Raw genomic sequence first — 26,564 nt, 5'->3', positions numbered from 1 at the left:
GAGCCGCTGGTGCAACTCTCTGGGCCCCGCAGGGAGGCCCAGATGGGGGTGCGGCACGGCCCCCCAGGCCTCCATGTTTTTGCAGAGGGATGGGTATGTGCAAGAAGAGACACGCTTAGGAGCAGGCCCCCAGTGGGACTCAAGGCGGGGAAGCTGAGGGGAGCTTCCTCCCACCGTCCACCCCGTCCTCCTCCCTGCCTCTCCAGATCCACTCAGACTCGGACGAGGGCGACGGGGCCATCAAGTACACCATCTCCGGGGAAGGCGCAGGCACCATCTTCCTGATCGATGAGCTGACTGGCGACATCCACGCCATGGAGAGATTGGACCGCGAGCAGAAAACCTTCTACACGCTCCGCGCCCAGGCTCGGGACCGCGCCACCAACCGCCTTCTGGAGCCCGAGTCGGAGTTCATCATCAAGGTGCAGGACATCAACGACAGCGAGCCCCGCTTCCTGCATGGCCCCTACATTGGCAGCGTGGCTGAGCTCTCGCCCACAGGTAGGCTGCGGGGTCCTGGGGGCATGGGGTGGGCCAGGGCGACGGGGAAGGGGAGCTGCCCGACTCTGAGGGCAGTCTGCTGCGGGTGCGTGGCTGATGCTCTGGGGTGGGGCGGGGGAGATGGGAGTTGCCCTCCTAGGGCAGGGGTACAGGTGTGAGCCCCGGTGCCCACACAGGCTCAGGCCTAGTCCTAGGCACAGTCACAGCTGCACACGTGGACAGAGGCATGCAGGTGACCTCAGGCACACACATGGACACAGTCCCCTGATGAACATGGGTCTACATGTGGACACAGAGATACACTCGGACGTGGTCTTACACCCACACGCGTCACACACACAAGCCCAGCCCCACGGGCTAGTGCAAACTGGCTCAGCTGTCTGCCTGTGCACAGCCCTTCGCCAGAGTTCAACTGCACCGTGGCCACAATCCCTACACAGATCAGGCACAGCTGGGCATGGCTACACCTACAACCAAAGACAACCAGAGCAGGACACAGACCCATGCCCACAACCAGACACAGCCTCACACCCAACCTAGCCACCTACAACCCCGCCCAGGAAACAGCCCCTTACACAGGCGGAGTGAACGCACAGTCACCTACACAAACACAAGGAACAGCCACACCAAACGCCACCATCCTGGGGCCAGGCCCCACCAGAGTGTGGCCATAGACAGGCCCGTGCACAACCAGGTGCAACGACGTTCAGACAGCTTCATTCACGGCCCTCAGGAAGCCCCAAGGCACCCAGGTCCAGCTGCCTGGGGACACAGGTTCACGGGGACGGCTGAGTGCCCAGACACAGACTCAGGTGCACACACCCAGGCAGGCTGCGAACAAACGCCCAGGGGTACTGGGTGCGTGTGGGACACGAGCACACACCTCGGAAGTCCCATCTGCCACGCTCAGAAACTCACATTCGCCCAGCAGGGAACCCGAAGCTAAAGGCTGAATGGGCCTGCCCTCTTCCTCCGTGGGCCCCTCACACAGCCAGCTGGCCCCACTGGCGCTGGGGCTCCCACCAAAGCCAGTGGCCGCCGTCTCCTCCCCCACGGTGTTAACCTGAGCACCTACAAGCCAGGCTGGACAGGGAGCAGGTGCCATCGCTGATGTGCTGTGGCCAAGGGCTCAGCGCCACTTCTCTCTGGGCCTTCCAGCTCTATGGCTGCCTGACAGATGCCAGGGGCATTTGGGTGCTTGGGGAGAAGTGCCGTCAGCCCCAGCTTTCCCAGATTCAGCTGAACTGGCAGACTGGTGGGTAATGAGCAGGCTGCTAGGAACTGAAGAGGAGGAAGTGGACCAGAGAAAATGGTGGGCACCCAGGGGTGGTGGGCAAACAGGGGGCTGTGAGGGAGTGAGTGTGGGTGCTGCTGGATCACACACACACACACATAGGTCTGCGTGTGTCCCTGGTGGGCACATCCATGGCTGGTCAAATGGCACCTTAAGGCCTGTGTGCCCATGTGACATGCCATGTGTCTGTTTGACTGCATTCATTCATTCACTGAAGAAATATGTATGCAGCCCTGGCTGGTGCAGCTCAGTGGATTGAGTGCCAGCCTGAGAACCAAAGGGTTGCTGGTTTGATTCCCAGTCAGGGCACATGTCTGGGTTGTGGGCCAGGTCCCCTGTAGCAGGCATGCAAGAGGCAACCACACATTATTTCTCTCCTTCTCTTTGTCCTTCCCTTCCCCTCTGTCTAAAAATAAATAAACAAATTTTTTTAAGAAATTAAAAGCAATATATTTAAAAGAAAAAGAAATGTGCGTGCATACCTATATGTGCTAGGCACTGGGGACACAGCAATGAAAAGGCAGACAAGCCTCCCTGCTCTCAGTAAGCAAGTAAACGGACAGATCTGTCATCGGGGAAGGCTCCTCTGAGATGACATTGGAGCAGAGACCCGAAGGCTATGAAGGCAAGGGCCCTGGGGGGAGAGGAGAAGCAGCCAGATCTTACAGTCAGGCCGACCACAGTCAGGACTTTGCCCTTCATGCTGAGCAAGCTGGGAAGTCAGCGGATGAGCTTGTCCAGAAGAGTGACATGATCCGACTTAGTTGTAACAGGATCCCTCGGCTGTTCTGTGATGATTAGGTGGGGGGGGGGGGTGCCCATCGAGGAGAATATTGCAATTACCTAGGCAGGAAATCATAGTGGCGTGGAACAGGGTGGGACCAGTGAGGGTATTGGAAAGAGGTCGACTTATGGACAGATTTCGAAAGTGGAGCTGAAAGCATTTGCTAATGGATTGGATGTGAGGCGTGAGAGGAAGGAAATTCAAGGATGACTACCGAGATTTTGACCTGGACAATTAAAGCAATGGGATTTCCATTTGCTGTGATGGGCGGAACAGATTTCAAGGATGGAGGTAAATCAGGGGTTTGGTTTCAGACATGCAAAGTGGGAAGTGCTGGTAAGTCAGCCAAGCGGAGATCTGGAAAAGGCAGTTCAGTGAACAGGCTCAGCAGACAAGTCTGGGCTGGAGACGTGAACTTGGAAGTTGTCAGGAGCAAACCCTGCCCGGACTGTCAGAGCCCAATGAGTACTTAGAAATCAATTTTGCAAATGGGGGAAACTGAGGCTCAGAGGGGCAGTGATGTGTCCAAGGTCACACAGCAAGTCAGAGGTAGCCCAAGCCGCTGACTTCCCAGGCCCAGTAGGCCCTGCTCCTAAACTCAAACTTGGATCTAAGCAGTGTGGCCCTTCCCGTGTCTCTTCACCCCAAACCAACCTGCCTGTTTCCACATGGAAAAGACCAGAAAGGAGGCTGCAGGAGGAAGCCGGAGCCGTATCCCCAGGACCCGAGGGAAGCCTGGAACCTGGGAAGGCTTGAACAAGGGAGTGATGCGGCCAGACTTGCGTTTGAGACAGCGCCCCTTGCTGCCGAATGGAGAACAGAACAGACGGGGATGGGCGGGTGGGGGCTCCAGAGGGAGGCCCGGCCCCTTATCCACCTGGGAGGCTCATCCAGCACCGTTCCCCTCATGCTTCAACTTTGAGAGGTGGCAGGCCTGACGGTAGCACCCCCATTGAACAGGTGGGAACACCGAGGCTCAGAGAGGAAAAAATGTGCTCGCAGTCACATAGCGAGTCATTGCCAGGGCAAGTGGCTGAGCTTGGCTCCCGGCCTGTTGGAGTGGCAAGGGTTCTGTGTCGCAGGTGGGGAAACTGAGACCAAGGGAAGGACAAGGCTCATTCAAGGTCACCCAGCAAGTAGGAGGCAGGGCCGGCCCCCAGCTTCACAGGCACCGGCCTGAGGAGTCTCACCTCCACCTCCCCTCCCCCTCCCAGACCACTCACTCTGACGTTCCACTCAGGAAAAAGTCAGGCAGGAGGACTCAGCGTAGACAAAGCCAGGCAACCCAGGAAGGGGAGGGAGGAAGCAGAAATTAAATTAGTTTATTTCATTTGAGCAACTTTTTGAAGGGGAAGCAAATTCGACATCGGGTGCTTGCGGAGACTCCAGGCGGCTTTGAACATCAGTCACAATTACCGAGCCTCCTGATCCCGGCTGAGGGGGGCGGGGCCGACAAGCGGCACCTGGATCTGGGCAGCTTTGGAGATCAGAGGGAGCAGGGACGCAGCTTGGGACATGAAAGGCAGCAGCACTCGCAAATTAAACCACTCATAGCTTAAAAGGGAACGGAAGTGTGCCAGGGGCCTCCAGCACACTGGTCTTTTAAGGAGGGGCACTGGCTGCCCAGCACGACCTGCAGCTGACTGTCGGCAGGCCTCGCTCCCCTCACGACCTTGGCCAAGTCCCTGCCTCTCTCTGGGCCCCAAGTTCCCTTCTGAGCATGGAGGGGGCTTCATTCATGCAACAGATATTTTTAAAAGATTTTATTTACATATTTTTAGGGAGAGGGGAAGGGAGGGAGGAAGAGAATGAGGGAAATATCAAACCGGGGACCTGGCCCTCGACCCATGTGCCCTGACCAGGAATCAAACCGGTGACCTTTTGGTTTGTGCGACAACATCCAACCCACTGAACCACACCGGTCAAGGCGTGCAACAGATATTTATTGAGTGCCTACTGTGTGCCACGCATTGTGCCAGGGATTGGGGATTATTAGGAACCCTATGTACAGAGTATGTTGAGAGACAGGAAAGAAATGAACAAACCACTTTATTATACACCCAGGGGCATAAGCGCTGTGGAGAATAGGGAATTGGGAATTATATAGGGTGGGTAAAACTGGGTTTATAATTGTATGGAAAATAATACAATGATTAATAAATAATAATACAAGAATGAACTCTGTTTCACATACTCACAGCTACAAACCCAGTTTTTCCCCATCCTATATTGGGGGAGTGCTATTTTTTTAAGGTTATTTATTTATTTTGAGAGGGAGCAGGAGGGAGAGGAAGGAAAAAAGAGGGAGAGAAACACTGATCAGTTGCCTTTCTTGCCTCTTGTACAAGCCCCAACCATTTGTGCACTAAACTAGGGACCGAACCTGCAACCCAGGCATGTGCCCTGCCTGGGAACTGACCTGAGCCACACCGGTAGGGACAGGGAAGGCCTTTCTTTCTATAAGATGACACTTGAACAAAGATCTGAAGGAAGTAAGGGGATGTGCCAAGGAACCATGTGGCACAGTGGCTTTCATACTTCATTGTGCATCCTTATTACTGACGGGCTTGTTGCAACACAGATGGCGGCCTCCTCCCCTCCCTGCCCCTCCCACCAGGGTTTCTGATTCAGTGGGTCTAGGCTACTGGAAATGTTTGGCTTTTGAACAAATTCCAAGGTGATGCTGATGCCACTGGTCTAGGGACCACACTTGGACAACCACTATGCTGGAGGAAATGTTCAAGGCAGAGGGGACAGCAAGTGCAAAGGTCCTGAGGCATAGTGCATTTGTCATGTTTGAGGAACAGCGAGGTCAGTGTGGGTGAAGAGAGGAATTAGTGAGGGGGAGAGTGTCCAGTGAGATCTCGGGAGGTACCAGAGGCAGGATCACTTAAGACTTTGTAGCCACTGAAACATTTTCGATTATACTCTGAGTGAGATAAGACATGATGCAACTTGTATTTGTAAAGGATGCCTGTTGGCCACCAGGTTGAAAACAGACTGTAGGGGGCAAGGCTGGAAGTAGGGAGATTCGTGAGAGGGCAACTGCAATCGTGTGGACAAGAGTCGACAGTGACTTGGACCAGTGTAGGTGGTAAGAAGTATCAAGTTAGGGATGTATGTTGAAGGTGAAGCCAACAGCGTTTGTGAGAGATTGGATGTGGGGTATGAGTAATAAGATGAGGGTGACGCTGAAGTTTGTGGCCTGAGCAACTGGGTGGATATGGCTGATTTGCTGAGATTGGGGATACTCCAGGAGAAGCAAGTTTGCCATGCAAAATTCAGAATTCCTGATTGGACAGGTTGAGATTGAAATGTCTGCTAGCAATCTGAGTGGAATTGTCAGGGGGATAGTTGGATCTCTGAGTCTGAAGGTCAGGAGTGAGATTGGGGCTGGAGATACAGTTTTAGAAGTCATCCACCAACAGAGGAAACTTAAGGCTTGAGGCTGGATGAAATCAGCAAGGGAGTAAGTTTTGCTGGAGAAGAGTTGGACTAGGTAACCTCTTGATGTAGGGGAGCCAGACCCCTTCCCTGGGGTGTCAAACCTGACCGGTGTACAGTAAGAGGCTCTCGTAGGGCTCCTGTGCCCAGGTCAACTCCACCTGCTTATTAGTGCCAGTTCTGTATAAGACAATATACTTGGCACTGTGGAGCATCCAGAAATGAGACGTTCGATCCAACACTCATCTATTAGCCACTACTTTATTCTGGGCATTGCAGGGGATGTAAAGATAAGTAATTGAATTAAATCCAGAAATGTTTATTAGCGCCCATTATCTACAAGGGCTCCCACGTACTTGGCCCTGTAGGGGTTGCAAAGATGAGTCACCCAACTTAGCAAACATTTATTGGCACCTACTTGATATATAGCCCCAAGGGGATACAAAATAAGCATTTGCTTTCAATTCAGTAAACACAGATTCGTGCCTGCCATGTGGGGGTGCAAAGGTTAGCAAGATACGCCTCCTGACCTCAAAGTGGTGGCAGGTCAGTTTTATTTCTGGTGTCAGCTCTAATTGGTAGTGACTTTAGGGCTATATTAAGGAGTCTGAGGTTTCATTGAGGCTCAACAGAAAAGAAAGCCGCAATTGATTAGTGATGTCTGCTTGAGCAAAGGCAGGAGGATGTGGTAGTTTATACGCCATAGGATTGGCGTTGCTGGACCATGGAACTGTGGTTCAACAGCCTGGAATGGGCAGAGACTCAGCCACGGCCACTTTCCCCTGTGCTCTATTAGTAGCATCTTGAATAGGTGGGAAAAGACTGTTTTATGGTAGAGTTTGCACTGGGATATTCGCTAAGTAATAGCCATCAGCCCACACTGCCTTCCTGGAGCTATTTCCCTTTATTCTAACCATTCTGGAAAATAAGCGAGGCAAATATTACTGTCCTCGTTTTACCAAGGAGGGAATAAATTCAGAGAGAGAGAAAGTGACTTGCCTGAAGTTCCAGAGTAAGACAGAGCCAGAACCAGACCCAGAACCTGAAACCGGAACCCGAGCTACTTGCCTCGGCATGCGTGGCAAATACTCGCCACCGTGTCTTCAGCTGGTGCAAGACTGCACAGCTTGCAAAGCACTTTCACATCCCTTACCTCATCTCATCATGGCAGGAACTCTCTTGGGTTAAGTGTTGACACCCCCATTTTACAGCCGAGGAAACTGAGGTTCAAGAGGGAAGGAGAGATACAATTGGGAAAGCATGCTGATTGCTAAATCCCGTGCTGGGGCACCAGGGGCAGGGAGGAAAGGCAGGAGGCAGTGCGTCCCCAAGGGTCCCATTTGAGCAGGGCAGCAGCAGGCTGGGAGCCTCCGATTGTCCCACCTGCAGCCGGAGAGAGTGTAGCTCAGCAGCCCTCGGGCCCAAGCCAGGAATCAATCGCTGGCCCCTGCAGAGACAACTTCTAAAGATGTTTTTAATTAAAGTCCAGGAAGATCTATATGTGCAATATCTCCTTGCCTAGCAACGGCACTGGCTCTCACCACCCTGGGTGGGGATGGGGAACGGGACAGGAGGTTCCTGGTGGGAAGTGGTGGCAGACAGGAGCAGAGTCCCTGGCCTCCAGGAGTACCCCACGGCCCAGGTGATCGGCACAGCACGGAGTGCACCTGCATCTTTCTTTGTCTTGCCCATCAACAAATCACTCGACACACATGAGCACACTCTCTGTGCCAGTCCCTGAGCCCGCTGTGGCAGCGGGTACAAAGGTGACAAAGGCCACTGCCCTGCTCTCAAGGGTCTAGCACATAGAGGGTGCTCTGTAGATACTGGGTGACTGACTGGAATGGAATTAAAAGCAAAAAAATTTTTGCTTTCTGCAACCGGCAGAGGGACACTCTTGCAGATACTTAGAATGTCACTGGCCCAGAAAAACAAGGTGGCTGGACAACTTACCAGAGCACCCTGTTTGGTGCCTTTTAAAAAAAATGTTTATGTATTTATTTTTAGGGAGGGAGAAAGAGAGGGAGAGAAACATTAATGTGTGGTTGCCTCTCAAGCGTCCCATACTGGGGACCCGGCCCACAACCCAAACATGGGCCCTGACTGGGAATCCAAACAGCGACCCTTTGGTTCGCAGGCTGGCGCTCAATCCACTGAGCCACACCGGCCAGGGCCAGAGCACCAGTTTAAATGTGGAGAGAATGGAAGACGTATGGGTCTCCATTTGGGATGGCAGGGGCGGACTGGACACACACACACACACACACTCAACAGCTGCCTGCATGGCCAAGTCCATGGCTGGGACCCACGAGCAGAGGAAGAGTGAGTCTGGAGTTCCCTGGAGACTTGGGAGAAGTGTTCGTGACATAGAGGGGCCCTGACCCCATCAAGCCAAAATCGCCTTTCTTCTCCTTGTCCCCTCCCACTCTCTCCCACTCTCCTCCTGCTTTTCATGTGTCTCCGTCTGTCTCTGTCCCCATATAACTCCACTTTCCAACTTCATCTCTGGGTTTCTACCTCTCTCTGTCACATTGTCTCTGCCCCACTTTTCTTCTGTCTCCATGTAACCCGGCCTCTCCAACCCTCATCTCTGTCTCTGCCCTAATTTCTCCCTCTGTGTCTGGGTATCTCCATCTTCCCGCAGTCGCTCTGTCCATCTCTCTGAATCTCGGTCCCTTGTCTGTCTGTCTCTGGCCCACTTTCTTGGCCCATCTCCCTGTGTCTCTTTCACTGTCACTTGTCGCTGGGCCTGCCTCCTCCCACTGCACCCTGTGACCTCCCCCTCCGGTGCAGCCGCTCGCCTGCATCTCCGGTGCATCATTCATCTACATTAGGCTGCCCTGGCTGGGCAGGAAGTGGGGTGGAGGCCGGCCCAGCGAGCGCATTATAAGTGATGATCAAATAGGGAGTTGGTGGGGCTGTGAGGGGGGAGCGGGAGAAGGGGCTTGTTTCCTGTGTAATCTGAGCATTCCCAGGGACTCGACAAGTGGTTTTTAATTTTTAATAGAAAGCATTCCAAGCAGTTCTGGCAGCAGCAGGGGGCAGGACTCATTTTTTATAAATGTTTGAGAAGCTAAATGTGAGCCGAGGGTTTCCCAGGCCCAGCAGGGCAGCGCAGGGAGGCAGGGAAGAAGCAGGATAATCATAATTACAAACATCTTCATAATAATGACACTTGGTCACCTCGGTTGAGGACTCTGTTCTTTTCCAAAGTGTTTCATCTCTTTCATTTCATTAAGGCGTCTCCCTCGCCCAATGAGGCAGGAAAGATAAAGCCTTATCTCCATTTCACAGAAGGGGAACTGAGGCCCCGTCAGGTCAGACAGTTTTCCCGTAACTGAGGACAAGGCTGGAATGAGAATTTACGTCTCCAATCCTCATAGCACCACCTCCTCCCTGAGCCAGCCGGGGCTTCTCCTGAGGGTCCTGGAGCCCAACTTCAGGTCTCAGTTGGACCCCACAGATAGCAAGCATTAAGGGACAAGAAAGGAAAGAATTCTGGCCTGTGAGCCAAGACGGGTTTCGATTCCTGCTCCATGATGAGCCACGTCAGAACCACCCAGATAAACCAGATATGGGGGCGGGCAAGCCCCTTCCCTGTGATACTGTTGCCCAGGGATCTTCTGTTCAAGGCCAGGAACATGGGCTCAGAGACCTTCTGATCATACAGAGAGAGGGGAAAGGAATAACTCTGATGGAGTGCCTACTATATGTCTGTCTTCTTAAATCCATCAACTTGAACCCTCATAGCATCTCTGAGGGCAGAATGGGCCCCCCTAAGTTTCAGACAAGAAAATAGGTCCAACAGGAGGAAAGGGTGGGCCAAGGCACAGAGTGAAGAAGTGGTGTGATTTGAACCCAGGTCTCTCTGATGTCAAAGCTCACATAGTCTCCATGGAGGTGTGAGGGTCACCTCCTCTCAGGATGTCCAACTTCTCCTGCCTGTTTGGCCTGGGAGGAACTCTGCCTCATCCTCACTGCTTCTTTCTCGATGCCAGCTTCAGCAATGGGACAGTGCATCCTGGTGGGTGACAGGCTGGCTACGCAGACCTGGGTTCAAATCTTTTCCTGCCACGTACTAATGATGTAACCTTGAGAAAGTCATTCAGCCTCTGTGACTCTGTTTCCTCACCAGGTTCAATCAGGGGTGTGTCTAGGGCATCAGTTCTTAGCCTGGGATGCACTTTAAATCACTGTGGGAGGTTTTTTAAATGCCCCTGCCTGTGCCCCACCCCAAGAGAGCCCTGTGGAATTGGTCTGGGATGGGGCTCAGCATCAGTTTGATTTTTATAGCTCCTAAGAGATTCTAATGTGCAGCCAGGCTGAGAATCACCGGTTTCTGTGCTCCCCCAGGACCAGCCTTTCCGTATCTAACATTCCATATGGAGCCCTGGGCTCTGAGATGCTGTTCGTCCAAGAATCACGTGGGCAACCGTGCCGGCCTGGGCTTTGGCTCTTAACCTCAGGGAGCAGAAGGGCTGGCTTGCAGCACCATGGACAGCGAACAGCTCATTCTCGCTCCTGGAAGTCTGGGCTTGAACAAGCTGTTGGGGAGGGAGAATGCTCAGTACAGCTCCGTGCCTTTGCCCTCCCTCTCTTTCCTCGGAATCTTCCCTCTTGCTTTTTGTGTACTTTTTGTCCTTTGACCCGCTTTTTACATGTGGGTTTTGATATCAGATTCACTTAGGTTTGAATCTTACCCTTTCAGTTTCCTTGCCAGGAGAATTTAGCCAGCTCTGTCCTTGGTTCTGAACGTGGGAATCTATTTTTTGATAGATTTCCTGAGAGTTTGGTCCTGAGAGTTTGGTAGTACTATCACCTTCACTTCACAAAGAAGGAAACTAAGGCAAAAAATATTTCATTACTTTGTTCATCCTCCATTTTCTCATATGTAAAGTGGAAATCTTAATAGAGTTTACTTCAAGGCTTTATTAGATAAATTCCATAAAATATCTATAAAGGGCTTATCAATATCCAGCACAGTCATCATTGATAAACACCATCTATCATTATCATTAAATAATGATATGCAATGATGGGTTTCATTATTACTCATCATTAATTCACATTTTCACTTTTCACTATGCATAACAGTTTCTTCATCTGTAAAATGGGAGTAATGCAGGATTGTACTGGAATCATCTTGTATTGGCTCACAAGAGCCAAGTATTGATTTTGAGAAACTTTGTGAGCCTCTTGATATCACATTGGTAGCTTGAAATTGGCCATAGTGGGAGCTTTTACACCATGGAATTCAGCAAACACTACAAAGCTGGGCATTCCTTCTTGCTGCTCCAGCTCCTGGGGCTGACGGCTAAGCATGCACCAGCATAGCACTGCATTGTATCACAGAGAGGACATGAGAACTGAAGGAGAGACTGGACGTGACAGTGCACCATAAAATGCAAACTGCTGAACCTGGGGGGGTGACCTCAAGGTGGTCCCCCAGCAACCACAAGCCTGGCACCCTTCCGTCAATTCCAGGGAGCTGCTGACTTGTGAGGAAGGTGGAAGGGGTGTGGGTCCTGGGGAACCGGTTATGAATCGCTGACCCTTCACCATCCCCACATCTCAGCATTAACTGTAATGGCTGCAGTAAAGAATCCCAGATTGGGAAATGACTCCATCATCCCCTAGGGAGTCCCTGGGAGGGAGGGAGGGAGGGAGGGAGGAAGCGAGGGAGGGGGGAGGGAGGGAAAGTGAGAGAACAGCCATATCCCTGGGGAGTCACTCAGCCTGGTATTGTGCATTGCCCAGAGTGGGGTGGGGGGAAACAGAGAGAGATGAGTCACAGGAAGACCCTCTCTCATAGCAGTTACAACAGCCACTGTTTATTGAGCACCCACCATGAGCCTAATGCTTTATGAATCTCTCTTCTTCCAATTCAGCGTGTCTGTGAGGGGGGCATGATTGTGCCATTGTGTGCTGGCTGGCAGCACCTCCTGATTTGACAACAACCTGCATTTACTGTGTCCTTAGCAAGGTTTAGACACTGTCTTCGGTGCTGAAAATGGAAATCTGTTTGAGTTCTCAAACGGACCCCAAGATTTTGGTAGTACTATCACCCTAATTTCACAAGTGAAAAAAATTGAGGAACAAAGGGGTTTGTGGTATGCCCGAGGTCAAACTGGGAAGAAGTGGCAGAGTCACACTGATTGTGATTCAGTACATCAGGCCACCATCCCCAGAATCACTGCACCCGTACTGACTCTGGCCCCCAGAAGGACTTGGGCCTCAGAGAGTCCTGAGTTCAAGTTCCACTACTTCTTCAGTCTGTGCCCTCACTCAAGCCACTTCTGCCCTTTTACCTGTTCCCTCCCCTGTAATTAGAAGGGGCCCATTCTGCTTCTCAGGGAGGCTGTGAGGATTGCAGATGATGAATGTAAGTGCCTGGTGAAGCCAGGCGTGTAAAGAGCATTCAATAGTTTATTCCTTTCTCCTCTCTCTGTATAAGGGGGTGGAGACACCTGGGATCATTCCCTTGGCCCTGAACAGGGGACCCTTGGTCACCAAGCATCAAGAGGGAGGGGGCTTGCCCAAACCTCTTCCTCGCCTTTTCCTGGAAACTCTGGTTGACATGGAGCTGGAGCCACCAAAGAGAGAGGCGCATTGCAGGGCAGGTTTAAGAGGCTTGTGATGGGAGGGAGGACACCAGCGGGAAATGAGAAATGCAAAAGAGTGAAAAATAAATACATGTGTCTGTCTGGAATGATCGAGGGCCCCAGGCTGGAGGCGGGAGAGGCGGGCGGCAGGCCGCCTTAGCAGAATTGCTGCAGTAGCATTTCCAAAGCCTCACTCATTAGCCAGGCAGTGAGCTGGTCTCTCCTCCCTGCATACTGCCCCCTGACCTGGAGAGCCCAACCAACCCCAAGAGGGCCCCCTCCAAACCTCAGCATGCTTGGGATGCACCCTCTCACCAGCAGGCCACTCAGAAGAGAGCATCTCCTTGAAGTGAGGTCGGAGTCCTTACCCCCTTGGGTCATATCCTGGGCCCCCAAGGCTCTCTCTTGGATCTTTCACCCTGGCCCCTACTTTCTGAAAAGGTTCAGCTGCAACACATGGCTTTCCTGCCCCCCTTTAGCCCCTCCCCCACCCTCACCCTCACGCCCATCCTGTCCAGCCTCACGTCCCAAGCCCTGCTTTTGTCAAATTGAACATGATGTCAAATTAGAGCCATCTCTGGGACAGGCCGAAAGAAGCTCCCAGTTTAATGAGGCAGCGTCGAAAATCAATAACTTAATTGCCGCTCTTTGATGGACTTTTATCCAATTTATACTCTCCCCAGCAGCCTACGTGCAGAGCATGAGGAAAAGGGTGTGTGCCTGGGGGCAGGGCCCGTCTGGGCAGGGGGTGGGGAGGGGCGAGGAGGGCACCAGGCCCACAGCCGGCTACTTCCCAACGGGGAAGTTGCTCACTGCCATACTCCTTCCCCAGGGTCCAAGAGACACTGGCCTCTGAGCCCCAGTGAACTTGGTTATCCTCTGGACTGCCTCCTCAGCCCCCACTCCCCCATCCTGTGGCAGGATGGGGGTGGGAATGAGGGAAGTGAGGAGGTGAGGGATGTGCGGAGGAAGGAGGCAGAATTCCCTTGAGAGAGCCAGAGGGGTGGGAGTGGGTGGAAGACCCCTCTTTTGGGAATCGGGTGCCTAGTTGCCAGTCCTGACTCTAACGCTGACTGCCGTGACCTTAACTGGTGAATATGACCATGACCACCACCCACCGAGAGACTGCCTGAGCCCGTTCTGCACTGCAAGTTTAGAATGCATTCCCTCGTGAACCCAGAATTAGAGTCTTCCCCACTTTGCTGATGAGGAAACAGATTCAGAGAGGCCTCCTTCCATTGAGTCCTGGGCTGGGAACCACGGAAGGGAGACTTGAACCCAGGTTCATTCTCATGCCAGTCACTGGGAAGGCCTCTGTTTAGGAAGCAGGGTGGGTGGGAGTCAGTGTGGGCATGGGGACTGTGAAGGGACTGGCGTCTGTGACCTCCAGCCTGGGCCTCCTCTGCCAGCTTCTTCAGGGGTAGGGAGGGGTGGGAAGGATGTGCTCAGCGGCCTCAGGTGACCCCTGTGTTGCTTGGTCCTCCCCCCCTCGGGCCCAGGCACATCGGTAATGCAGGTGATGGCCTCGGATGCGGATGACCCGACATACGGCAGCAGCGCTCGATTGGTTTACAGCGTGCTGGACGGAGAGAACCACTTCACGGTGGACCCCAAGACCGGTGAGGGGCGGGGCCACGAGGGGCGTGGTCGCGAGGCGGGGCTGTAGGGCGGGGCCTGTGGAAAACAGGGGCGTGGCATCAGGGGCGGCGCCGGAGCAGGTAGCCGGTGGGCTGAGGACAGCAATCAGAGTTCTGCTCTCAGCCTTCCAACCACGTGGCGCTGAGGGTAGGGCAGAGCACATGAAAGCATTTTGCTCGCTCCGGGAGACCCGGGAGACCCAAGGGTCGAACCAGATGGAAGAGGGGAGGACTGAGAAACAAAAGAATGCGGTGGCAGCCCCTGCAAGACTGGCAGGAAAACAAAGGCAGGAGGCGGCTACTGCGGGCGCTCTGGAAGGACTTGGGAGTCTGGACGAAACAGCCCCTGTCCTTGGACCTAAACGGAGGCGGGCGGGTCATAAGTTAGTTGGGGAGAGGTCGACTGGTGAAGGACACCTTTTCAGCAGCTTTAAGGGCTCCGCTCAAATTCTGACGGAAAGATAGGAACATAGATTGTGAGGGAAGGAAGGTTCTTTGCTTATTCGCCCCCACCCCAACGCCACCAAACGATGGTGCGGCACCCCCACCCACCGGGCCCCACTGCGCTCTGAGGTTAGAACCTGGCTAGTCTCGGAGGGGCCCTGCCAAAGTGGCAGGGAGGACAGAAGGAGGAGCCCGAGGCTCAGGGAAGTGAAGTGGCTGCCAGCTCCGGGGTTGGCCCTCTAGTGGTCCCCTGGAGAGGAGGGGTCAAGTGCTATAACCGGGCTCACAGTCGGGTGGGGGGAGGGGCAGGCTTATGCGCGGGCAATTAAGATTTAAGACGCAGGGTTCTCGGAGGCGGTAGCAGCACCTCCAAAGGATAAGAAGGTCTTGGCCAGACGGAGAAGGGCGTTCCGGGCAGAGGGCATGGTGCAGGCACAACTTGGAGGACAAGAACATCCTGAGGCATGAGGGGAATTGCAAGCAACTCAGGATGGGAGAAGCAGGCGCGGTTAGAAGTGATGTGGAGAGGCTGGGGAGGGCCTGGCGCGCCCAGGATAAACGGGGTTGGAGAGCTTGGACTTTATTCTCAGGGCAGTGGAGGACGGAGGAGTATTCGATGGAGTTGCATTTTGGGCTTTTGTTTGTGTGTTTGTTTCGTTTTGTTTGGAGAGGGGCTCAGAATTCCAGTCTATGAGCACAGTTATAATTGTATTTTCTTACATACAATATTTTAATTTTTTCATCATTGCCAAACTAATGCATTTTAGAGAACATTCAAACATTAAAGAAACATTCAAAAGAGAAAGAAAGAAAGAAAATTCTTCCTACCTCCACCCCCGGTAATTGCAGCCCCAAAGATAGCCTCTCGGTATATATAGCCTACAAGATCTTGGACTCGCTCATCTGAAAACTAACTTATTTTTTTAAAATAGAACATGTATTTCAAGGTTCAAAATTCCAAAAGTCCAAACAGGTATTTAGTGGAAATTCTTTACCCCTTCCAGCCCCCCACTCACCCAGTCCATGTCTCCAAGGCAACCAGTGTAATTCTCTCATGTATCTTTCCAGAGTCCTTCTATGCATGTACAAGAAAAGAAGTATATGGATTTGTTTTTTTCTACCCAAATGGTAGCTATAACACACCATACACACTGCTTGCCTTTTTTGCTTACCAATACATCTTGAAGATTATTTCACATCAGTACAAACAGAGCTTTTCCATTCTTTTATTCAACAGCTGTGGTGGATACACAAAAATTTGTTTCACCAGTCCCCTGCTGATGGACACTTACGCTCTTTCCAATCTTTTGCTACAACGAACAATGCTACAGTGAATAACCTCGCACATATATCATGTGGTGTGCATGTGGGAGTATTTCTGCAAGACTATTTTCAGGAAGTGGAGAGGCTGGACCGAAGACCACGTGCCTTTACTTGAGATCTAGATAGATAAGGCCAGTGTGTACCAGCTTGCTCTCCTGAGAGCCACACACCAGAAAGCTGGGTGCCCCTCCTCCCCGCTGGCACATTGGGTTCATTGATGACTTTGAAGCAGGGAAGTGACATGCTCAGGTTTTCGTTTTAACAAAATCCCTCAGGCTGCTGCTGTATTGCATGGCTCAGAGGCAGGGGTTGAATTCAGGGAGACCCAGGCATCTGGGGTGCTCAGTAGAGAGTCCCGAGGGACAAAACCCAAAGCCTGCACCCCTTGGCATCCACCCAGTCTCTTTAAGCTGCTTCATCTAGTTGCAGGGGGAACAGAGATAATGTAGAACTGGGTGTGAGGGTTAGTTGGGGTGCTGAAGAGGGCGTCTGAGGGCTGAGAGCAAGATCCTGAGAAGGGCAAACCTTGGGGGCCTAGATGAATACAAGGGACCGGATTGAGGGAAGAACCCAGGGGCCCCTAATTTTGGGGCCTGGGATGGGAAGGGACACCATCTGCAGAAACAGAAGGAGGAATGTGAAGAAACATCTAGAACATCTAGCAGTCTGTCTGAAATATGGGCTTGAAGCTCTGAGATAGGGTGAGGCTCTGTAAACTTTGGTTTCGCCAGGTGAGCGAAAAGAATAATTATACCCATCTCACGAGACTGTTGTGAGAATGCAATGGAAGAGCTCATTCATTCATTCAGCAACTCTTTCTTGAGCAGCTACTATGTGCCCAGCTCTGCAGACAAAACATTGTAATAAGAGAGGGCCCAGGACCGAGTCTGGGAGTTGGTAGGGCTGGGCAGATAAAGAATCAGGCTCCGAGAAAGTGAGGAGGACAGCCAGGTTCCCAGGAAGAGTAACCCCCACTGCAGAGGGTCTGGTGGGAGGGGCAGGTGGGGAGCCAAGGAGCCTGGAAGGGCAGAAAGAGTTAGCTCCCAAGAAGCCAGAGAGTGAGCACCATGCAAGGCAGGCAAAAGTGTCAGTCGGGTCCTTGTTCTAGGGTCCCTCCGTTCTCTTAGTCTGAAAGGGCCTTTGTGGGCATTTCCTAGGAAGGACCACACTTCCCCGCCTCGTGCCTTGAGCCCCACTGCAGGAGCCGCTGGTGCCTTTCCCAGCCCCGGCTCCATTTCCCCAGCCAGAAATATTCCGTTGATGTGGGGCTATATTTAGCAGCTACTGCGAGGTACAGTCTGTTCTCGCTGTGCAGATAGCAGGGAGCTGAGCCGGACAGGGCCTGAGAGGAAGGTGTGAGGAATGGGGGGGGAGGGGGCTGCGAGGCCCAGTGCCAGAGAAGGAATTAACGTGCGTGTTTTAAAGGCCAGGCCTGCCAGCAAGCCCCCCACAGGGGCGACAGGGATGGCATTTGTGGGCTAATGAGGCATCACTTGGACTCCAGGGCCCCTTGCGCAGCACTTGGAGGGGACAGCAGAGGTGATGAGGACAACGGCTGGAGCAGAGGGTGATGGGTGAGGGGAAAGCAGCAGGGGGCCGCCGAGGCCAGGTCCTGATTACCCGCAGCCCCACCCACTGCCACCCCAGCAAAAATAAAAAGACTCACGCAGAGACCTCAAGACATCCACTGAAAATTCCCACCTGGCCCAGAGATGCCCGTTTCCCTGGGAGAGAATGACACTGACCTTTGCTGAGCATCTTCTAAATGCGAGGAGGGACAGAGAGGCTGTGGGAGTAAGTCAGGTGCTCAAAAATGCTTATTGAACAGCTACTATGTGCCAGGCCCTATAGATAAGATAATGAACAAGGCCAATGTGGATCTCTGCCTATGGTACTTACTTTTGGGCACCCAGCCCAGGAGTTGAGGAGGGCAAGTCAGCGAGCCATCCCCAAAATATGAGACCTGCTCCCGGAAGCTTCGTCTCATTTTACCCTCCTAACAGCCCTACCAGCTGGGTATCCCCATTTTACAGAATAGGAAACTGAGGCTCAGGAGGACTCCAGAACTTGCCCCAAGGTCAGAGAGCATGTAAAAGGAGGGAAGAAGTCTTGAATGACATCTATCCGACTTCAAAGTCCCCCCTTTTTGCACTGCCTCAGATTTGATTCTGTAGCCCCTGCACCTAGTAGGCCCTCATTAAGGTACTAATAAGTAAGTGAATGAATTTGCAGAGCCAGAAGGTTTCAAGAACAATTTCATAGGCTGATTTGAGAATTCTATCCCAGGGCCCAGAAGTGCACCAGCCTCCAGAACGCTTCTCCTGGCATCAGGGGGCAGAGGGGGGAGCAGGTAGAAACATATGCCACTGACTCCGCTCACCCCCAAACTGGCCTCAGAGTAAAGTAACTGCCATTTCTCCCACCCCGTAAATCCAGGCCAGCCTTGTGCCTGCTCTGACCAATAGAAGGAAGCAGAAGTGTTGCTCTAGAAATTCTCAGATCAGGCCTTCAGAGACCTTGACGCTTTCACGCTCTCTCCTGGAACACGGTTCTGAGACTGACGTATAAGGAAGCCAGCTCAGCCTGCTGGGGGATGAGAGAAGGCCCCGTGACAGCCAGGGTCAACTGCCAGACATGTGCATCAGGCCACCTCGGGCCTTCCAGCCGCTGACCTGCCTGCTCACAAGCGTGCCCAGGAGAAGAGCAGGCCCAGGAACTCCATCTCTCTCAGCTATCTACTGCTGGCTAACAAAGCCCAAGTGGGTGGCTTCACACAGCAATAATTTCTCATTTGTCATAATTTTGTGGGCTTTCTGGAGTTAGCGCATGGTGGCAGTCAGCTGGCAAGTCAGCTAGGACAGCAGGCATGGCTGGCCCTGTCCCTCCATAGCCTCTTATCATGGGCTTCTTCACAGTGTGATGGTCTCAGGGTTCTGAGAGGCAGGTCCCCAGCACACAAGGGCCTAACAAGCCTCGCCTTTGTCACACTTGCTGAGGTCCCATTGGCCAAAGCAAGTAGCATGGCCCAGGCCAGTGTCAGTGTGGGAGGAGATGACCCATGGCGTGGATTCCGGAAGATGTGGTTCCTTGGGAGCTGTTACCATAGCAACCTACCACCAAGTGTAACCCTGAGGCAGGGCCCAGATGCACCATGGCCTCTGGGGACCCGCCTCCCAGTCACCCAGACATGGCACCTGATCATACACTCAAGGCTTTAGCACCAGTTTCCAAAAGAGAAGAGTTTACTGTCCCCAGTCTCTCTGGAGCTGGAAGTGGCAGGGCCAGCCCTGGAAGGGCTGGAAGGGCAGGGCTCTTGCCCATGGTTCCACACCCACCCGGGTGGACGTCAGCCAGCCCCTGCTCCGAGCCCCACGCAGAGCTGGGGCTGCACGGAGGCCCCAGATCCCACCGTCAACCTCTGCATTCGGTGGGGTCCCCGACATAAAGTGACGCACACAAAGCTCGGCACACGGCACGTGGTCGGCGAGTCAGCTGCGCTCCCTGCCTTCCCACCTGGTTCACTCAGGGCCCCTGTGTCTGGCTGGCGGCCACTCCCCTGTCATTCTGTCTGTCTGCCCTCTCCTTTCCTCCCTGCCCCCCTTTTTTGCCCCCTCCCTGTCCCTCTGCCTCTTCGCTGTCTGTGAGAATGTCCGTTTCTCTGTTTCTGTTTGTCTTTCCAGGCCCCTCCGTGTCTCCACTGATCTGTCTCTCTTTCTGTCTCCTCCTGGGCGTAGATTTCTCTCCCGCTTTCCTGCCCCCGTCATCCCTTCTCTCTGCCTCCCCAGGTCTCCCTCCCTCCAGGTCCCTCACCGCCCCTTTCCCTTCCTCGGTCCTCACGTGCATGTCTCTCTCTTGTCTCTTTCCCTCCCCTCACTAGGTTTCCATCTGTCTCTTCCCCAGTTTCCCTTTTCTCCTCTCTCTCCTTCCCTCTCTCACCTTCATCTTTTATCTTCTCCTCTTTTGTCCCTTCCGCTCTTTTCCCTCCTTCCATGCCTCCCCCGCCCCCGCACCAAGGCAGGGGACACGCCAGGTCCACCTTCCCAGGAGAGTCCCCGCTGTCCAGCGCTGCAGCCGCTAACAGACCAGCTGCAAAGACTCAGCAGCGAACAGACCTGGGCCTGCCCCGCCCCCAGAAGGGCGCCCCTCACAGTCACAGTGTTGAGGCACAGGGAGTGGAGGGTAGGTCACACGGGACCTGCTGCAGGGCTGAAATGGTGCTTTGCCTGATTAGGACCGAGAAGAGCAAGGAGAATATTCCGGAGGCTGAGACAGGACCACACAAATGGCATCCTTCTGTCAGAGGCCCAGGCTCTGCCCTTGTAGCAGGTGGTGGGTGGGGCAGGGGACACAGGCAGGATAGGTGGGGACTCCTCTTCCTCACAGCATGCGAGCAGCTCCGTGCGACTCGGGCCCTGCGGTGCCTGCTTGGATCCTGGCGAGGTGCTTCCTACATGTGAGATTTGGGCGGGTACTCAGCCTTTCTGTGCCTTCGTGTTCCCATCCGTAAAGTGGGGATGATCACAGCACCTTTGTCACGGGTGGGGGTGGTAAGAGGATTGAATGAGCCGGTTCACTTAGGTGCCTAGTCCAATGGCAGGTACAGAGACAGTACAGGCACATCGGTGTCGGCGACTGTCGTTGTCACATGCGGGGCTCATGACATGAAACTCGGCACCAGGGCTGATTTTGTCCCCAGGCCATTAGACAATGTCGGAAGGCGTTTCTGGACCTGGGGGTGGTGGGTGGGGTGCTGCTGCGGGCGCCTAGTAGGCAGAATCATGCTGCCAAAACGCCCAGAGCGCTGAGGCGGAGGAATCCTGCTCCTTGGGGAAGTACTGTGGTCGTCCCATTTTACAGACAAGGAAACCGAGTTTCAGAGCGGTCAAGAGGCTCAAGTCACAAGGCCCCAAAATGGCAGATGTGGGATTGATCCCAAGGTCATCGGCTACCAAGACTCCCCTCTCCTTGGGGAGACCAGTTCCGGCAGTGGAGGGGTCCGCAGGGGGCCTGCTGAGAAATCTTGGAGGCCGCTCACTGATCTGTGTGGCCCTTGCTAGGAAGAGGACACAGGCCATTTCTCCATGTGGCCCCACACAAGCACGGCTACCCCCTAGACACCCCCCACCCGGCTCCCGCAGCGACACACACAAACGAGCACACTGCCGCCTCTTCCCCCACCCCATGGCCCTTATTGGAGTCTGGAGGCTGCTCGGGGACAGCAGGACTCAGAGATTGGGTTTTATGGGGCGCATCGCGGGGCTGCTGGTGCGTGACTCCACCTGGTGCTCAGGCCCTGGGTACCACCTGTCACCACCTGGTGCTCGGCAGGTTGGAGTGAGTCATGGGGGGAGGCTCTGAATGCCTCATCAACTCCCCGCTCCACCTTTGTCTCCCCCTGGCAGAGACACGAGAAACACAGCCTTCCCCTCGGCAGGATTCGTCTTGCAGTCGCCCCGTTCCTGCGGCCCCTCCACCTCCACATCCATCAACGGCTTGAAGGATTGTCTGTTCCGCCTTTAGCTGGTGCCCGGACAGAGAATCTGTGGCCAGGCTGGGGGCCAGGGGCTGGGCCAGGATGATGTAATCCCGCAGGGGTGTGTGTTAGTGTGCATGAGTGTACGTGAGCACATATGTGTGCTTGTGTGTGTGGCACGCAAGTGTGTGAGACATGCCTAGTGTGTGTGTGTAGCTGAGTGTGACTCCGCAACAAGTGTACCTGCGCGTGGGGGTGAGTCCCGCTCACTTTGTTCAACACTCGCCAAGCCGCTGCTCTGAGCCAGGCTCGGGGCTGAGTGCCACCGACAGAGGGTGATGGGGCAGACGGGGCCAGGCTCCCGCAGGGAGTATCAGGGTTCGCTCTCACCTGGGGAAACCGAGGCCTCAAAAGTGGGGCGGGTCACCCGGGGGCAGGTTCCAGTCCCTACACCTCTTTTTAGTAAACCAAATAGTCTATTCTGTTGCTTTTGTGTTGTGTGTGTGTATGTGTATGTGTGAGTGTGTATGTGTGAGTGTGTATATGTGAGTGTGTTTTTGAAAGTGTGTGTTTAAAAGTAGGGGTGTGCTACTGTATCTGTATTTATCATGTGTGAGTATGTGTTTGAAAGTGTGTGTGAATCTGGTGGTTGTGTGTGTGTGTGTGTGTGTGATGGGGTATTGTGTGTGAGTGTGTGGAGTACTGAGTGTGTGACTTACCTGTGTGAGCCTGTGAGCATGTCTGTAGGCACACGGGTGTGAGCGGTGGCTGCTGAGCGCCCCACACTGGTACTGAGGCCCTGACTGTGTCGCCTGCACTGCCCCCCTGAACTTGAATGACCCAGCCTCTGCCTGTGCAGGGGTCTCATGTCCGTGGGCAGCTGGCATCCTGGGCCTCACCGCCCCTCCCCCACAGGTGTGATCCGGACAGCTGTGCCTGATCTTGACCGAGAGAGCCAGGAGCGCTACGAAGTGGTGATCCAGGCCACAGACATGGCGGGCCAGCTGGGTGGCCTCTCGGGCTCCACTACCGTCACCATCGTGGTCACCGATGTCAACGACAACCCGCCCCGCTTCCCGCAGAGTGAGTAAGGCCTTCCCAGAAGGAGAAAACAGCACCTGCGTGTCTGTCCGTGAGCCCATCCAAGCCGCCCACTGACCCCACTGAAAGAGGGACATCTGTCTACCCACCCAAGCCAGCCACGTACCCCAGATCCCTTCCAATCATGCATCTTGCAGAGAAGGTACCAAAATTGTCTGATTTCCCATACATCCAGGTAACATGGCTACCTTCCCATCCGTCACCTTGCTTCCTGCCGACAGTGAGTCACTATCTGTCCACCCACCCAGCCCCTCACGGCCCTTGCACACACCCCAGTGATCTGCCACTGGCTCAAGCTTGCAAAGCTTGAGGGGTGCAGACATAGGGATATGTCGGAAGGAGGCTGCGGCCATTCCCCAGCCATCACTGCGCCTGGCGAAGCTGAGGTCTGGAGCCGCAGGTTGTTCCCTCCTCCGAGCCTGGAGGGCGGGATTCTGTGCTTCTGAATTATGAGGTCTTTCTACTCTCTGCCTCTCCCGGCACAGCAGTGGATGGGGGTTACCAGGCCCAGTCCCCACCTCCCCATGGGCCCCGCCAGCCCCTCTGTCCCACGCTCAGACTGAGAGCTGTGCAGGGGACGCAGGGGAGCAGCCGCCAAGGCTGGCAGAGACTAAATGCTGTGGGGAGCCGGGGCTGATTCCTATCGGGCGAGTCATTACTCAAGGTCTGCTGCTCTCACATTAGGCCCTGCCACAGGGGACTGACCCCCTGGAGATAAGGGAATCCAATCCCTTAGCTGAGAGCGCAGCGTCACTGCAGCCTAGCGCCTCAGCCCAGACAAGGAGCCGGGTGGGCAGAGCTGGCTCCAAGGAGCCTGGCTTGGGGAAGTCAGCCCTCCGCCCCCTCCTCCACCCCCACAGACTGGGGAAGCTTCAAAGCACCAGGTAAAGGGGAGGGAGCGCCCAGTCTTCTGCCCAGCTGTGCCAGGCTGTGTGTCGGCTCTGAGCTGGGAGGGATGGGGCAGACGAGGGCCCCAGGCAAGCTCTTATTCGTTCGTTCTTTATTTATTTTTAGCATTTCTTTATTGTAATATATAGCACACAGACAGGTGTAGAAGATCAGTGTAAAGCAAGCCCTCCTTCAACCACCAATTGGGACCCCAGAAGTGGCCCACATGCCCTCTCCTGGTCATAACCTCCCCCCACTCCTCCCCCAGAATCAACCAGAACCCGCTCTTGCAGTCTTCACCCCTCACTTTTCCTCAGGGTCCACGCACCTGTGTCTGCATCACCCAAAATTAGAGTTTCATTTCACCTGTTTTTAACCTTATTTAAGGGGATTCGTACCATATGAAGTATTTGTCTTGCTTTTTTGCCTCTCAATTTTGTATGTGAAACCCTACGCTGCTGCTTGTAGCTACAACTCATTCATTTTCATTGCTGTATAATAGTCCATGGTTTCACTATTCCACTGTTGACGGGCATTTGGGATGCTACCCGCTTGCGGCTTTTATGTAGGATACCACTTGGGAACATTGTCACACATCTCCCAGTGCCGCTTTGCACACATTTCTCAGTGCATATACAGTGGAGCAGAACAGCTGGATCACGAGATATCTTCAGCTTCACTAAATGAAGCCGGACTGTCTCCCCCGTAAAGACATGCACGTGTCCGCTGTACCACATGCTCGCTAGCACTTGGTATTGTCAGGTTCTTTCATTTGTGTTAATCAGGTGAGCGTATACTGCTTTTCATTCACTCGCCCACTGGTCCCTTGCATGTTTCGTTTCTGTGACATCTGGTGTTCTGCCAGGCACTGAGAATGCCTGATGAATAAGAGATGGGGTCCCTGCCTTCCAGGAGAGAGAGAGAGAGAATGAATGAGGATGGATGGATGGAAACGGAGAGTAAAAGGTAACAGGGAACTGCAGTAACCCACACACTGGGTAATCCAGGGGCCCTGGGCACACAGGAGCGCAGCCTGGAGGTCCGGGAAGGTCCCCTGGAAGAGGACACATTCTGTGAGACTAAAGGGAGAGTGGGAACGAGGAGGCAAAGGCAGCGAGGAGAACACAGAGGGGGGATGCCTGCAGTGAGGCAGAGCAAGTCATTTTTAAGGAATCACAGGGACTTCAGCCCCACTGAAGCCGCAGTTGGGGTGGGGCAGTTGGGCGCTGAGGAGGGACGAGGCTGCAGCTGTCAGCAAGGAGCCAGGCAGCAAGCTCCTTGTAGGGCCGGCCAAGGGGCTTAGACAACTCCATTCCAGGGGCAGTGGGAAGCTAGGCAGGGGGTTACAAAAGGGCAGGGGCATGGTCAGTTTGTGTTTCAGAGAGAGAACCCCCTCCCCCAGCTGTGTGAGACTGTGTGAGAATGAATCAGAGGCGCCCCACCCACACAAGGGGTAGCAGACCTGTGCGGGGAGTCTAAGGGATCACCCCCACCTCCACAGCCCCTGGTTCATCTGCAAATCACCTTCTCCTCAACCTCAGCTCTGGGAGGAGGGCAGGGTGCCATCTCATTCCATCTGACCTCATTCCTTCTGGTTTTCCATCTGCTTCGCCCCTGTAGCCACAATGGTCATCTTGCCAGTGTGCAAACATGCCAGGCATCACACCCACCTCAGGGCCTTTGCACCTGCTGTTTCCTCTGTCTGGAAGGCTCTTTTCCAAATATCTACTTGACTCAGTCTTTTGCAAAAATGTCATCTTCTCAGAAAGGCCTTTTTTTCTTATATTTCTTTTTTTTTTTAATTCTTGTTTATTCCATTACGGTTGTCCCAATTTTCCCCCCTTTGCCCTCCTCCACCTAGTCTACCCCCTGCTCCCACAGTCAATCCCCACCCTGTTGCCTATGTCCATGGGTCATTCATCCATGTTCTTTGACGAGTCCCTCCCCCTTATTCCCACCATCTTCCCCCCCCCCTCGCTCTTTCCTCTGGCAGCCGTCAGTCTGTTCCCTGTTTCCACGTCTCTGGTTCTGTTTTGCTTGTTGGTCTATTTTGTTCATTAGGGGCCTTTCTAGATCAACACACCTTCCTCAGCAACCCCATCCCTATCTGCTGCTTCACTGTTCTCCGAAGTACCCACCAGTGTCCGACATGCAGCTATTTTCCTGCTGCAATTGTCTAGGGCCTCTCTCCTTCCATTAAGAGGAAAGGACTGTGAGAACCAGGACTTTGGTGGTCTGTTTTGCTTGTTGCTGTAACCAGGGCCTGAAACTGCATCTGGGACATTAAAGCTGCTCAAAAAATAAGTAGAAATGAAGGAATCAGCGTCAGACAGAAAAATCAACCTAAAGCCCCACCATTAAAATACAAGTTGTTCCACTTTATGGAGTAGCTACCATGTGCCAGGCACTGCACTCAGCATTTTCCGGGCGTTGTCATGTAAGTTAATCAGGATAACAGTGCGGTTAGGAAGACACTATTATTATTCCCATTCTACATACAGATGAGGGAGTCAAGGCTCAGGATTACACAGCCAGGACTGACTCCAGAACTTTAGCTTTGACCACGGTTCTCCTCTCTCACCCTCAGTGGGCAGACGGGGAAGCCAAGGCCCAAAGAATTGCAGACATGTTCCCAAACTAATCAGTGAATAAGCCCAGGGGCAGCTCCAGGACCCTCCTCTTTGCACTGTCTCTCAGTTTCTGCAGAGGATACACCTCTCCCAGCACCTTCCTGGCTAAGCTGCGAGCCCCTTGCAGACACTCACCTCCCTGGAGCCCCTCTGGCCCCGCTCCCCTCCCCCCTAGAGCTGGTGGAAGCTGGGACATGGGCTGGCCCCATCCCTGCTCACAGCCACATCCCCTACAGAGATGTACCAGTTCAGCATTCAGGAGTCGGCCCCCATCGGCACCGCCGTGGGACGTGTGAAGGCCGAGGACTCAGATGTGGGCGAGAACACAGACATGACTTACCACCTCAAGGAGGAGAGCGGCACCGGCGGCCATGTGTTCAAGGTTACCACGGACAGCGACACTCAGGAGGCCATCCTCCTGTTGCAGAAGGTGAGGCAGCCCC

General features: G+C 53.8%; 1 protein-coding gene and 1 long non-coding RNA gene across 2 annotated transcripts in view; one reads left to right on the top strand and one right to left on the bottom strand.

Annotated features, from left to right (window-relative positions):
* Nucleotides 1–26,564, top strand: part of CDH22 (cadherin 22) — a 68,727-nt gene that overhangs the window by 9,236 nt on the left and 32,927 nt on the right. The window contains exons 2-5 of the mRNA XM_037164555.2: nucleotides 207–501; nucleotides 14,125–14,244; nucleotides 22,418–22,585; nucleotides 26,358–26,551. Coding sequence (XP_037020450.1) covers nucleotides 207–501; nucleotides 14,125–14,244; nucleotides 22,418–22,585; nucleotides 26,358–26,551 — 777 coding nt within the window. The remainder of the gene's footprint in view (nucleotides 1–206; nucleotides 502–14,124; nucleotides 14,245–22,417; nucleotides 22,586–26,357; nucleotides 26,552–26,564) is intronic.
* On the bottom strand, nucleotides 25,053–26,501 carry LOC128628302 (uncharacterized). Its single transcript, XR_008392655.1, has 3 exons — nucleotides 26,462–26,501; nucleotides 25,630–25,780; nucleotides 25,053–25,105 (listed from the first exon to the last, which is right to left on the bottom strand). It is a non-coding gene; the product is annotated as an uncharacterized LOC128628302 (long non-coding RNA).

This window comes from Artibeus jamaicensis, unplaced genomic scaffold (genome assembly GCF_021234435.1).
Source record: "Artibeus jamaicensis isolate MK-2021 breed Jamaican fruit bat unplaced genomic scaffold, CSHL_Jam_final contig_685, whole genome shotgun sequence".
Taxonomy (NCBI): domain Eukaryota; kingdom Metazoa; phylum Chordata; class Mammalia; order Chiroptera; family Phyllostomidae; genus Artibeus; species Artibeus jamaicensis.
The sequence above is the reverse complement of the archived record's forward strand: the minus strand, read 5'-3'. Positions and strand labels throughout refer to the sequence as shown.